Consider the following 15792-nt stretch of genomic DNA (forward strand, 5'->3'; position numbering starts at 1 on the left):
CACTCCCTCCGAACTCCCCCTCTCTCACACTTACACTCCCTCTGAACTCCCCCTCTCTCTCTCACTCCCTCCGAACTCCCCGCCACCTCCCCCCCTCCCTCCAATCTACCCCTCTCTCTCGGGCAGTCTCTCCACCCTCCCCTCTCCCTCCCTCCCTCCCTCCCATCCATCCATCTCTCTCTCTCTCTCTCTCTCTCTCTCTCTCCGATCCCCCGTTTTTCCGCTTTCGATCCAAGCTTCTCTGGGGCCTTGATCCACAGAGCTGAACAAAGCGTGGACCACGCTGCACTCCATTGTGAGGTACTGTGCATGCGCGGCTGGACCTCGGTGCCAGCACACATGTGCAGAAGGGGATGGGGGGGATGGGGTGTGCATGCGCAAAAAGGGGCATGTCCGCCAGTCCGCATGCGCAGAAGGACACAAAAATGTTCATGTAGATAATCGCTTTAAAAAATAAAGAGGATAATTTTATCAAAGATTTTTCTTTAGTTAAAATGTTTGAGATAGAAAAACTAATTACAGGGCTGTTGCAGTTTCTATTAGGCACTGTTGTGGTGTCACTTGTCACCTCCATACAACTGCAATTAGGTCATTTGCTGTATTCATGGGAATAAAAACCACAGAAGGCATGGTGGATATTGAGTTTTTAAAGCAGTAAAGAAGGTAGGATATTTCACTTGACAATTTAATTTTACATTGAAGACTTTTACATGAAAATGTTGGTTAGCTCAATCTACACTATCCAATGTACAACTGAGCAATAGAGGCCAAGGATGCCCCAAATTTAATACTTGTAATTAGCTGGTCTCGGTCAGGGTAGAAGTAGGATGCTACAACTGGCCTCACTGGAAGACTCCATGGCATTCAAGCCAAAACCTGCCCTCACCGACATCCACACATATCCAGTGGATCCCGCTGGAAAGTGTACAAGAACACAAAGAATATCCACCTGGGTAAGATACATGAGGGTAGCTGGCTGGCACATGTGAACCCTAGGTACCCATGGATCCAAACCTGGAGATAAGGAGAGAAAATTGGAGGGGAGGGGGAATAGAAGAAATAAAAATATCAGAATCTTATTACAATGAGTTGAATCAGGTCTTTGATCTTTCAGCACTCTTTTCCTTTCATAGAATCATAGAAATTTACAGCACAGAAGGAGGCCATTTCGGCCCATCGTGTCCGCGCTGGCCGACAAAGAGCTATCCAGCCTAATTGCACTTTCCAGCTCTTGGTCCGTAGCCATAGGTTACGGCACTTTAAAAAAAAAAATACTTGGATATGCACTTAATGTGGTGAGGCTTTCTGTCTCTACCACCCTTTCAGGCAGTGAGTTCCAGACACCCATCACCCTCTGGCTGAAGAAATTTCCCCTTATAATCTCCCCCCAATTACTTTAAATCTATGTCCCCAGGTCCTTCCATATAAAATTCTGACTGGGTTGGATAGACTGGATGCGGGGAGGATGTTTCCCCTGGCTGGGAAGTCTAGAACAAGGGGTCACAGTCTCAGGATACGGGGTAGGAAATTTAGGACTGAGATGAGGAGAAAGTTTTTCACTCAGAGGGTGTGGAGGCCAAGTCACTGAATATATTTAAGAGGGAGGTAGATAGATTTCTAGAAACAAAGGCATCAAGGGGTATGGGGAAAAAGCGGGAATGTGGTGTTGAGATAGAGGATCAGCCATGATCATATTGAATGGCAGTACAGATTCGAAGGACCAAATGACCTACTACTGCTCCTATTGTCTATGTTTCCTATCCACTCTATCCTGGCCGCTCATAATTTTATACACCTCAATCAGGCCTCCCCTCAGCCTCCTCTGTTCCAAAGAAAACAGACCCAGCATCTCTAGTCTTTCCTCATAGCCAAAATTCTCCAGTCCAGGCAACATTCTTGTAAATCTCCTCTGCACCCTTTCCAGTGCAATCACATCTTTCCTGTCATGTTTCCACTCACTTAAAATAAAACTGGCAAATAGTGAAATTTACCTTTTATTTATTTAGATGAGGACCTGAATAACTCCATGTTATATATGCTTTTAATTTGTACTATAATGTGCATTAAGCCACTCGTCTTTGTGCAATCTGCCTCTGCTTTGACATGGCTACTGTAATTCTTCCTCAGCACAATCAGTATGCATGGGCTCTTTTCTTCTTAACTATTCAATTACTTTGGCACCACTGTGAGTAAGAATTCTATTAAAATCCACCATCATGTTTGCATTTGTGGCAAAAATATCACCTTAGTCGACATAGTTATGATCATCTGTCCTATTTTATCAAGTAGTTGCAATTTTCCATTAAATTAGAAAGACAAGTGATAAACCATGTGCTGCCATAGGTGCAATTATTGAATATTAGGTTCTGTCCTCTCCACACAGCTGATCCTTACAGCTCTCCGGGGTTATTCCCTACAGAGACAACATCGATTTCTAAAAGAAACTCTCAGTGACAACAAAGCTGCTGGGCAAATTATTTAGGAGATTACTTCTGTAATAGACATGACATTTGACCAGACATCCATAAAACTCAGGTTCTTGGACTGCTAGTCTAGAATGATGATACAGAAGGTGTTGATAGAGGTTAGAAAGTAGTTCTCACTGTAGAATGGGGAGCATTGCTTGTAACATTCTAACGTAAAATGATTTGACAATTTAAAAATATCATTTGGATGACAAGACAACTCAAGATCTCACACTGAGCACACCACACCCCACCTAAGCTCGATGAATTCCATCTGCGCCGCTATATGGCTACAGGAGACTGGAACTAGAGTTGCACACTTCTGTACATGCAAGCTGTAGGAAGGTGCAGCTTCCCATGTACAACTCTTGAGAATAAACACATGGATGAAAATATGGATCATATGCCAATTGCAGCTTCTGCCTGAGGGAATATAAACTAGAGGTAATCCTATTTTGATTAATTTTAAAACAAATTCTGTATAAACTCCCTCTCCCCCCGTAATCCCCAATAGCAACTGGGCATGGTTACTTAATCAACTCAATTGTACACATTATGTATTTGCTATGGTATATTATACTGAAATCTAAAAACAATATCTTAAAATACAGGGGCAATGCAGAAAGAAGCAAAATCCAAAGCTCCTCTCATAAATATTTCCTTTGTGGCTCTGTCTTATTGGTTTAACCAATAAGCAGCCAAGCCAAACAGAACAGAACAGTCCCTCGTTTGAAACTCTGTTTGTGCTGAGTTTACGTATTTAGCCAGGGCAGTAGTCCCCTGGGCTAGAGAGGATAATTCAGCCTGCGTTTCAATTTCTGATCACTATAACAGGTGAGGGCGATATTGGGCTTGGCTGTGGTGCTCTACTTCCTTCTCCCCCAATCACAGTTAACTGGCTTGCCATCGTTCAGCCAATGCTCAAACATGAATAATGGGCACTTCAGTGAGGCAGAGGATGGCTGGGTCCTGTGGAGCTTTACCCAAGCAAGGAATCCCACCTTTAGGTGAGAGGACATTAAAGAAAAGCTTCACCATGGATTTCTCTAAATTCCACTATTTATGTTGGTAACTCAGTTACAACTGTACAACTTATGCACAACTCGTGTACAACTTGTTAATCTTTACTAATTTCCTTGACCACAGGTCTACTGGAAAGTACTCAAATATTTCAAATACAAAAATTGTGCATGTCTTGAAGTACATATAAAGGACCAAGGTTCTAACAAATTGCAATAAATACCAGAACGTAATTTAAAATGTTTTTCATAAATATTTATAAATATAAAAAGTATTTTTCTACAAAAACAAAATATTCAAGTTATCCCAAACATATCCTTTAAAAACTAATTTTACAAAACATTTTACAAAACACTTTCCAGTTAAATAGTTATAAATATATGCCCAATTTTATGATTGCATTTACATGTCCAAGGCATTGAATGTTGCAAAAAGTATTTGAAAACATTAAGTAACACAAACTTGCAGGGGTATCTTTTAAAACTGTGCATTACTATAATTAGCTACAAACAATCTCACCCAAAAATTCAGTGTTATTCAGTTGAGATTTTATATATGGACTGAAAGCCTGACCGACCATATGCAAGAAAGCTCATCTTTGCCTGAAGTACATAAATAATAGGTGATGGATGCGGCAGCATAATGGCTTCCTTTTGTCAATTAACTATCTCACACTCCCATGTATCTGATGTAAAACTGGGCTTTCTCTGTAAGCAGAATCAGTGGGCTCATATGTAAACTTAATTATTGATTCAAAACAGACTACTCAAGTTCATTATTTACATAAGGTTCAAAAACAATCCTGAGATCATGCCAATTTGCTGCGATTTACCCCTGTTCACTGACGGCAAAGCATGTAAACTTTTGCTGTACCTTGTGAATTTTGGATTTTAGCTTTTGATCAAAAGCTAAGATTTTCTACCTCAATACACCCAATTTTAAAATACATAAATCTCAAACCTATCATTTCTGAGCAAATGATTATAAATTTACAATAGCTCAAATAAAACCATTAAAGTTATGTGCTCATATATAGACTGATCACAGGGTTACATTTTCAGTCATTTATAATGCATTTGAAAAAACCCACTCAAAAGTTGATGTCTATTGTAATTAACTTGGTTTCTATATCTTCATTTTTAAAAAACCAAAGTTGTAGAAAGTCTTTTAAAAACACATTGGGAATTGCGTTTGTCAAAAAACAGGGAAAGCACATACAAAGAACCACAGTAGTCAGATAGCACAGTTTATTAAAATAAAGCTTATTTTCATAGCAGTAAGAGGTTTCCCATTAACTATTTTCATTGGCCTGTAATTTGTGGCCACTACGGGCGTGTACAATGCACACACGTGCCTGTAGGGGCCACGCAAGTTCCAGAACTTGCGATCTGTCAAGAATCTTCTTGACAGATCCAACGCGAACCCGGGAAAAGGGCCTCCGTGGTCGGAGAGTTCCTGCCCAGCGAATGCTCGGGAAATTCCTATACCTGGTAAGGCCTGCTTTTAAAAATATTTTTTCCAATCATTTAAACATTTAAAAACCTGTGCAATAAGGTAAGGTTATTTTTAGCCCATTTAAAACATTTACATTTATTTTTCAAAAAATTACATGTTTTAAATATTTAATTAAATGGCCGTTTCATTAATTTTAAACATTTTTTTTATTTGTTTGATGTGTAAATGTATTTTGGGGGGTATTCCCATTCATGCTTATTGGGATTCCATACATACGGAATTCCCATAAGCATGAATGGGGATTCCCTTCTTTCATTTGTTGGGCCGGCCCACTTGATCCCAGGGACGTGTGCGAACCACATAGCAGCCCAACAGATCAAGTCGCCGTGGATCCAGGACCATCAGCTAGGTCCGTAGATTTTTTGGCAGTCGGAAGCATCCACCCGCAGGAAGCCTAAGACCGTAAATTCAGGCTCAATCTTTCATTTTAAATTGTCCCATAACTGTAACTTGTATAACCAAACTTTCTCCCTCTTAGTTTTTTGCCAAGTGAGCAGTCAGACCCAGGCATTAAGATGTGATCAGCAGCATACAACCAATAGCTTTAAAGGGTTGTTGCCAGAATGATACTGCGTCAATTATACATCAAAAATTTGTTGCATTTCTCAGTGTGGCTGTGCTCGCTTCCTTTCAATATAGTGAGATGAACTCTCACTTGTCCAGTTATGCTCAACAGTATATGCCATGCCAACTTTAACATTCATAAATCATCTTGAGGGTTCCCAGTTATTTTACACTAATTTGTGGGGAGATTATTCTTTCTATCTGGCCAACCTAACCTATTTATAACATTAACCAATTTAGTCAATTATTTATTGTTTGAATATTTTGTGCCCGTAGCTTTTGTCATCATTTGGAAAGTGTTGTTGATTTTCGACATATTTTCAATGCTTTCATTTGTATGGTCTCAAATCCAATTTGGATGTTATGAAAATCTTTCGTTTTTAATATGCGGCAGTTTATATGCATTCATTGTCATTTTACCCAGAACTCATTTCCCGTAACTAATTAGGCAAATGTGTTTGGAGCTGCAACGTCCAGTTGCTAATTACCCAGTTGACAAATTCATTGCAAAATTTAGGTACAATATAAGCAAAGTTCCTTATAGATGCAAGTGGTGGCCCCACACTCGCACCCATTTCAACAAAACGCTCTATAAAGGTTTTCAATAACAAAAGAGCAAAATAAGACAGTAATTGGTTATCGCATGGAATTATGAAGGTGATTCTCTTTCGTCCTCCTTCCCCCCGCGGTCAGGTCACTGAACCGGGATGAAGGTACTTATACGACCAACAAAAAACTTTGAACTAAACTGGTTCCTGTGAAAAGCCGGAAGCGATGTATGATTTAGGCTTAGTTAATGTTTCTACCACATTGCTAATAAAAAGGAACTCACCATAAAATTGTAAATGGGATACCAACATCTATTTGCCAAATGATAACTGACATTTATATCACCAAGCCACAAATGGCAAACTAGAGGGCAAATTAATTACTGCATCACCAGTATTTGTCAATACCTAAAACTGACTTTATGGCATTTTCCATATTAGCAGATTGATCTTGCATGTAGGAGTTAGCAGCATTTGAAAGGCTTCTATTTGTAATAACAACCCAAGTCTATATAATTTCCTTCTGATAGATTGAGAAAGGAACTTGTATATCATGTTATCACATTTCTTAGAAATATCCCAAAGCACATTGCATGTAATGAATTCCTTTAAATCAGTTCTCGTGTAGCTGCAGTTCTTATGTAGCTATGCAGCTTACACTTTATGTCGAGTAGCTTATACGCTTTGCAAGTGATTGTCACGTGCGAGTGGTAAATGGGTAGACGAATGGACAAGTCAGCAGTGGATCTGAGAGATTTTGCAGGTAAGCATTTTATTAACATGTGGTAGGCGAGCTGCTAGCGCAAAATACACTCCATGCAAAAAGTCCGACAATTTGCCGGTGGGAAATGAGGTGGCGTGGCTGCTTTACAAGGGCCTGCAATTGCAATTTAACATGGGGGAGGGGGGCGGTGGTGCTCTTTTTGTGTGGTACAGTGGGAAGCAATACTGTGGAGCAGCAGACAACATCAATTCAGCATCTACAGCAGCAGCTGCAAGCACTTACAAATCACTGGAGCTGAAAAATATCCACGATCCATTGCAAAAAAAAGTCTCCAAAAGCTGTAGACAGATTTACCCAAGAGCAACTACATGGCCAACTCCTAATGTACTACGCTTGGTTGGTGGGTGGGATCAGGCATCAGCAGTATCGGGCATTAAGGGTGGAAAATGGTGTTTGGAGTTAAACATCATCATCATCTCTGGATTCCTATACACATATTCATGAGGCTTCTACCTGTTTCAGACAAGAGCTCTGGCCACCATGATTTACATCTGAAAATGTTACCGGACATAAAAGCAGTGGAAAATGGGTGGGATTGGAGCTAGTTTATTTTCAGACAACTGGAGATGAAAAATACCTACATTCTATTGCAAAAATAAATGTCCTCTTTTGAGTGCAAATGGGGAAACAACAAGATGTAAATCACCCCCTTTGGGGCATGTTCTAATTCTGAATTGTATCTGGTTCGCAAAGCATCACTGGGACTGGACTGCAGGAACTTTAACCTGTCCTGGTCCCAAAGGTTAATTTGATAGAGTTTCTGACCACTTGACCGATCTGTCCTTGATTAAAGCATTAGAAGGGCTACTATTAGAAGGATCTCAAATCTGGCACCAAGCTTATGGTCGACAGGGATACCCTCCCTCCTATATAGCTCAGAGATGTGGACTATATACATCAGACATCTCAAAGCACTGGAGAAGTACAACCATTGCTGCCTCCGCAAGATCCTGCAAATCCACTGGGAGGATAGACGCACCAATGTCAGTGCTCTCGCTCAGGCCAACATCCCCAGCATTGAAGCACTGACCACACTCGACCAGCTCCATTGGGCGAGCCACATCGTCTGCATGCCCGACACGAGACTCCCTAAGCAAACACTCTACTCGGAGCTCTGACACAGCAAGCGAGCCCCAGGTGGGCAGAGGAAACGTTTCAAGGACACCCTCAAAGCCTGCTTGATAAAGTGCAACATCACCAGCGGCACCTGAGAATCCCTGGCCCAAGACCACCCAAAGTGGAGGAAGAGCATCTGGAAGGGCACTGAGCACCTCAAGTCTCGTCGCCAAGAACATGCAGAAATAAAGCGCGGACAGCCGAAGGAGCGTGCGGCAAACCAGGCTCCCCACCCACCCTTTCCTTCAACCACTGTCTGCCCCACCTGCGACAGAGACTGTAATTCCTGCATTTGACTGTACAGACACCCGAGAACTCATTTTGAGAGTGAAAGCAAGTCTTCCTTGATTTAGAGGGACTGCCTATGATGATGAGAAGGGCTAGAAAGCTTGCTATCCTTGGACACATGCCAGTGACTAACAGTGACCCATTTTGGCCTGTATCTAATTTGTGCTTTGTTTTGCTAAGATCATAAGATTAGTTGGATAAAGATGATGCTCTGACACATTTGACCTTATTTTTCTAGAATACCAACACTGTTATCTTTCCATTACAGCATCTTGCCTTTTGTTAAGAGTCCAGTGCCTTGGCATCAACAAACCTTCCTGACAATCCATTACAATTACTGATTACCTTCTGCCTAAAGAAATACTTCCTGGCATCTGTCCTGAAACTTGATGTTTAATCCTTCCTATGTTGACTGCAAAAGTGCTTTGCTCTCTGGGTAATTGATTATTCCAGATTAAAGTTCAAGAATCTGTTACCTGCTGAACACTGAAACAAAGCAATTTAACTCTGATTCCTAGTAGTTCCGCTGCACTGGTTTGCTTATTGGAGCCATCAGAGATCAAATCTACATTATCCTCAACGCAAATCTTGACTGATAGACTATTAGAAACACAAAGTCAATATGCAGGGTACTTAACTGCTACTAAATACAATTGTAAAAAAGTAATGAGCACATGTTCAACCTGTAACTGTCCAGGAGAAAAAATATATTTCCGAACTGAAGTATAGTAAAAATTCATTCACTTAGATCTCCTGGACTTCATGATGCAGAGATTAGTATGTGCTCAGTACTCATGGCAACAGTTTAACATGTTATTACATTACATTGGAGACGTGGTCTATTCACAGAACTCATAATATAGAATCCTTCAAATTATGGTGGAGAATGTCTTTCACAGAAAGATATGCACTTTGAGCATTGGTTATGGAATACAAAACAATATAATTTAAAGAGTGAAGTAGACAGGTTCTACATGACTTAGACAGTCTAGTTTGAGAAATTTAAGCCTAAGAAAAGAAATGAATACTACAACTTTCAATTATTGAAATTTATGACAAAGCTAAGGTAAAATAAAATAATTGTTATACATTAAATTGAGTTTGAAGAGCAATTTTTGTCAATCAGCTCAACGAGTGACGGTGATGAGTATTCCATGTACTATGTACAAGTTATGCTCAGCGTCATATTTTCAGGTGACAGTTTATTGGTTTCTTTGAAGAATTCACAGCACACATTCAATATTCCTCTTCCAGTGACACTGGGGAATGCTCGGTTTTGTTTGTTTTACTCGGTAGGCTGCATAAACTCAGCAGTGAACAAGGCTTCTGCATACTCCTCGCATACATCCTGCAATTCAGCCGCTACATCACTTAGACCATCTTCCATTAGCTCTTCAGCCAAGCTAGGAAAAAGAAAAGAACAGGACATATCAGCAAAGTTATCCAGTGAACTTACAGGGATTGAAGTTAACTGTGCTACAATAATTGGCATGCTTATCAGAGATTATCAGGTAACCTTGGATTTTAAAACACATTTGTTACTTCAGTTTTATGAGTCTGCAATAATATTCTTGCTTATGTGTTTCTCCAATCACTTCAAGGTGGAAATTGGAAGGTTGGGGGCGGGGGGGGGGGGGAAAGCGGGGAGATTCCACTCACAGGAATGCTGAATCCAGCAGGTAAATGGAAAGGCCTTCCTTTAGCTGCCGGATTACCAGAGGACCGCCCAGAGTTAAATTTTAAATGGAGCTTCAAAATGAGGCGCGCAGCCTCATTGTAATATTTAAAGTGTCAACCTGCCTCCTGGAAACAGGTTGGCTGCCTGACCCCAGTAAAAACAAAAGTGGACGGGTTGGGATCGGGATTCAGATTTTTTAAACTTTAAGCTCCCAACTGACCCCAACCCACTTGCTTTTTGGGATTAAAATTCCCCCAATGTTACATATAAAGAACAGATGCATTAAATAAATGTTATAGTAGGTTGACAAGTCATTTAACAAAATAAAGCATAAAGTGAAGATGAAAACTACTGAACTGGACTAGACGTCTATTGGATAATATTGTGCTGTCAAACATGGTGTGTGAAATTTAATCACTCCAACCTACATAATCTCCAGGGCTATAACTTCAATGTGGGAACCACATTTTCATTAAATCCACTTAACAAGTGCAGCTTTTCATTCATAAACATGTCACAAACTCTTCACAGGCAGAACTGTTGCTATTATTACTTATCTTTTAACACTCAAGCATTAGGAATTGCTTTTATATTACCATAAAACCACAAATATTTATTTAATTCTAATTTAAACAATTTCACAAGGCACATAAAGGCATTGCATCATGCTAGCACCTGTACAAATGGGATATTTGAACTTGAAAACATTTTCATATGACTAAAATCAAGAGTTACAGTATTCTATATTTGTTATTGTTCTGCATCAAGCACCCGTCAATGGTGTATAGGGTAGTCAGATACCCTTCAGATAACTGCCTATATCACCCTGTAACCAGCCAGCGGAAGTTACAAAAGAGCCACACAAGGGAATTGTTTTGATTCACCTCTCTTCCGTGCCAGAAGAATCATTCACACTCAAGATTGAAAATTACATCTGGAAAATTTGCCGTTGTGAATCTGCATCCTAATGTTCAGTAGAACAAAACACAAGCACACTAGGATAATATATTACCAGTTTCAAAAAAACTGTTACATCCAGAGTGTTAAATCCTGGCCAAAATAGAACACCCATGTATCACTTTTAAGATTCATTCCAAAATAGATGTATATGTGCACATTTCATTTTTAAGTTTTAATTGTTGAATTGGGGAAAATATTAGTCACAGCACTTACGAAGACAGAGCATATTTTCCTTCAATCTCTAATTTACTGGAGTATAAAATGGAAACCGCATTTCCACAGTCATATTTTGGTTCACATTAGCACTAGAAAGAAAATATATCGCGTAATGTTTCTATTAGAGCAATATTAGGTATGCTTACACACGTTTTCCAGCCTTTCCTTCTCTCTCCATCATCTATATCTCTCTGAATTTGGCAACTCCAACAGCTAAGTACTATAATATAAATTCTTTCATAGGAAGGTATCGCCTTGATAAGACCTGTTCCAATTTTGTTGCAATTTTAAAAGTTCAATGGGATAGAAATTGCGTAGCGTCTCATTTGGGGTGATAACTTTTGAATAGTTGCAAAAGTATTGCCAGGCGAAAAAGATTTGCTGCTCCCGGGAACTTCATCTTTAGCGTTCCAAGAGGGAAGTGGTGCGCTAAATCAAGTGCTAACCACTTCCCTTAGTGTGCAAGAGGGGCAATGTTCAGTGCAGTGCTGTCCCTTTAGCGGCTCCTTCCCTCCCTTAAAAGGGAAGGGCCAATGATGGGTTGAATCAATCTTTGTGATCTCTCTGTGGGGCCATGGGACCTGCACTATGTACATAACAGCCCCAAGCACTCAAAGAGGGTGGCGGCCTGAGAAATCGCGGGGTCAAAAGCAATCAGAAGGCACCAGACTGATGCGAGTAATAAAGTTTGCCCTACCTGACCACCACTGCCTTTAAATATCGCTGACAATGCCTTCTGCAGCTGTCGTTGCTAATGCCCGGCGATGCTGCAGGGGGCGGGAGCGAGTATCACATCCAGGGCGCTGTGCACCAGCTGATGTCACGATCTACCGGGAGGGGGGGGGGGGGGGCAAGAGAGCGAGGCAGCAAGTGTTAGCGTCAGTGCAAAACTGCCAGGGAAGTTCACGGACGTCGGTGAATTTGTCGCCCCCAGTCGGTAACCCCTGAGCGCCCCGTTACCGCTCCCCGAAGGTGAATTTCTCCAATATCTTTCAGAACCTAATTAGTTGTATCCCTATGGACCAGTTAATCAAAAGCCAATTCCTTCGGATGAAAATTTTTATTGAGTTTAAAGTTCCTGAAAGACTGAACAATTTTAAACTTTAACAAATTCAGATCAAAGCCTCGGTCTTCATTAGTAGTTCTTGCTGCTGTTTTTGTTCTGCAATGATTAAATGCTGTAACTTGTTCAAATTAAAAACTTCAGTAGGTCCTAAAGCATAATGGTATCCTTCCACTGGTTAATTAATTTCACAAGAAACATCTATAATTTCTTCAGATGATCTATAACAAAATTAATTTCATTAAAGGGAATGCATTAACCTTCACAGAATCTTGAAGCAGAGGCGCAAATTTATTTATCCAAATGGCACTCAGTAAAATATTGCTGGGTATTTTTAGAATGAATGACAAGACACAACACAAAGACAATGTCATTATGAACATTAATTGCATACAAAACAAATCAAATTTACATTAGATACCAAATCTACCATGCAGTAATTGTCTAAATTTAAGAGTTGTAGCTATTTAGCAAGTTATATGAAAAGTATTCAAGCCTGATCTCCATTTTGAAATAGAAATTCTCGTTTAAACATGCAAATATCAAAGAAAATACAGTAACTACAATTAATACCTCCTGAATGTTCATAATTATAAACAAATCCTGAATAACTGTACAAAAGATAAGCTGTTTACATATAATTTATAAACATATAATTTATTTGGCATCTCAAAACAATGTAATTTTTGGTTAGTTTTGTGTTCCTTTGAGTCTTTTGCCAATAAAACTGCATTATCTTCTTCACAGATGTAGCTAAACAGTCAAGTGCAGTGTCAAAATAACCATATTTTTGTTACCTACACATTAAAAATATTCGCAAATGCTGGAAACTTAAAACAAAGCCAGAAAATACTGTAAATAATCCACCATGAAGCACATTGTCCCCTTCTCTCCTTTCCTAAAAGGTACAATTCCCTCCAGGATACACATGATTATTATTCCATAGCCTGAACAGTTCTGAAGAAGGGCCTGCACCCAAACCATAAACGCATCTGTTCTCTCCACACATGCTGACTGATCTGCTGTGTTTTCTGCATTTTCGGTTTCTGGCACAGTATTCACTGCTCACAGTACAGTTCTCTTTGCAGTGGGAATACCAAAACAGAATGGATATTTCCATTGCTGAACATTTCCATTCTGTTTGCAAATCTGATCTTGGTCTACCTATGGTTTGTCACTTCAACTCTGACCCAATTTGATTGAATTGAATTGTTTACTTTTTCAATTGCTAAAAACTAGTTATATCGCCCACACCAGAAAGCTAATTAAAAAAAAAAATGTATTCTATTTATAATTACTTTTTAAGTGAAGTAATAAATGACAGATAAACTAAATGAAAGTAACAGCTGTAGCTTAATGTAATGGAAGTAGTGATGAAACTTGGAAAAACCTCAATTTACTTTGCAAAGTCATAATGGCATATTTAAAAGCTAATACTGGTACAAAAAGCAATATAAACTAAACAAACTAAGGACCCTATCTGGTCAGCATTACTTGTGCAGTAACATACTAAATTACCTTTCAGTAATTAACCATGGGTTAAAGTTTCCCACAGCCTCATGCGAAATCATTTTTAGGTGCTGGTCAAATCTCTCACGGTAGTTAAGTATACTTTGAACCATTTTTTGTGGTAGAGAGAGTGCAGTACCACCCCGCTTTTTTCTTGATAACTTCTGAGTCACAGGTTCCAGCACAGAAGCAGGCTCTGGCTTTCCACTCCATTCCAAGTCCTCAGCAGGGCTAAATTAAAACAACATAACGGTTATGGCAATAACATGTTTACTTTCTATTATGTTCACATATGCTTTCGTCGCTGCCCCTCCAAGTTGAAAAAAATGAGGCGAGTGATATTACAATAAAAAGGAACATTAAGAGAAGTTAGTTAGGCTAAAGGAGCACCAATGCCAGGACCTGGAAGAATACATCCCCGGATCCTGGGGAAACTTTTGCTCAGTTCATTAAAGGGCTTGCTTATTTTTTAGCTTCAAGTTCTGATGAAGAGCCTACAACTGAAAAGATAAGCTTGTTTTTTATCTTTACAGATGCTTATTAACCTGTGCATTGTTTTATTATACCTGTATTAGCTGTGTTTACCTGATCCTTCACATATGAAAGCAAGAACTGATTTATGCTCTGGTTATCTTAAAATGTTTGCATTCATTCTATAACAACTTGCATTTATCATCATCATAGGCAGTCCCTCGAAATCGAGGAAAACTTGCTTCCACTCTAAAAGTGAGTTCTCAGGTGACTGCACAGTCCAATACGGAAATTACAATCTCCGTCACAGGTCTGACAAATAGTGGTTGAAGGAAAGGGTGGGTGGGGAGTCTGGTTTGCCGCACGCTCCTTCCGCTGCCTGCGCTTGTTTTCTGCATGCTCTCAGCGACGAGACTAGAGGCGCTCAACGCCACCCCGGATGCTCTTCCTCCACTTAGGGCGGTATTTGGCCAGGGATTCCCAGGTGTCGGTGGGGATGTTGCACTTATCAAAGAGGCTTTGAGGGTGTCCTTGAAACTTTTCCTCTGCCCACCTGGGATTGCTTGCCGTGTAGGAGTTCAGAGTAGAGTGCTTGCTTTGGGAGTCTTGTGTCGGGCATGCGGACAATGTGGCCCACCCAACGGAGCTGGTCGAGTGTGGTCAGTACTTCGATGCTGGGGATGTTGGCCTGATCGAGAACACAGACGTTGGTATGTCTATCCTCCCAGGGGATTTTCAGGATCTTGCGGAGACAGTGGTGGTGGTATTTCTCCAGTGATTTGAGGTGTCCGTTGTATATGGTCCCGTCTCTGAGCCATATAGGAGGGCGGGTATTACTACAGCCCTGTAGACCATAAGCTTGGTCTACAGCGTCTATAGCACATTTAACTTGGTGAAACAACACAAGGCCCTTCTCAGGAGCGTTACCAAACAAAATTTAACACCGAGCCACATAGGAGATATTGGGTTGAATTTTGCTGTCAAAATAATGGTGAGGATATCAGCATTCACTGTTATTAAAGTGTAAATCGGCCAGCAACTTCCGGCGACCGCACATGGGCAGTTAAACACTGTCCGAGATAACCGGTCCTCCAGAAGCTGCGCTATGCCAGTATCTCACCCAGAGATTCAACATTAAAATACATGGAACACCGTGATGTTGCTGTACTTGCGTGATATATACCCATTAAACTCACCAGAAAAAGTTAGGGCTTGTCCATCCCAGTGTAAGCAATTTTTTTTTTTAAATGGTGTGATAAATCTTAATTACTACCAAACAGCCACTCTGGCACTGAAAATTAAATGTTACAAGAGTGGAGCCTCATTCTTTCAGATTTTAATTATTGTTGGAGATTTAAAAATAAATGTAAATAAAAATTGTAATACTTTTTCTGTGTATCTTATCTTGTTCTTAATGCCATCTTTTATCCCTCTCTTTATTTTGTTTTCTGTACCTGATTTGATATTGAATTAAATCCACTAGGTCGAGGATGTAGCTCAGGGGTAGAGTGCATGCTTTGCATGTGAGGCCCTGTGTTCAACTCCTGGCATCTTCACATTATTACTGACTCTGGCGTGGACCTGTTGGGCCAAAT

General features: G+C 40.1%; 1 protein-coding gene across 2 annotated transcripts in view; it reads right to left on the bottom strand.

Moving 5' to 3' along the window:
• Positions 1–6867: 6867 nt before the first annotated feature.
• kiaa0753 (KIAA0753 ortholog) overlaps positions 6868–15792 on the bottom strand; it is a 72445-nt gene continuing 63520 nt past the window's right edge. For both annotated transcript variants that reach the window (XM_070857154.1, XM_070857153.1), the window contains 2 exons: positions 13736–13957; positions 6868–9703 (listed from right to left, as the gene is read on the bottom strand). In XM_070857154.1, coding sequence (XP_070713255.1) covers positions 9586–9703; positions 13736–13957 — 340 coding nt within the window. In that variant the 3' untranslated portion in view covers positions 6868–9585. The remainder of the gene's footprint in view (positions 9704–13735; positions 13958–15792) is intronic.

The sequence above is a fragment of the Pristiophorus japonicus genome, chromosome 16 (genome assembly GCF_044704955.1).
Source record: "Pristiophorus japonicus isolate sPriJap1 chromosome 16, sPriJap1.hap1, whole genome shotgun sequence".
In the NCBI taxonomy this organism is placed as follows: Eukaryota; Metazoa; Chordata; class Chondrichthyes; family Pristiophoridae; genus Pristiophorus; species Pristiophorus japonicus.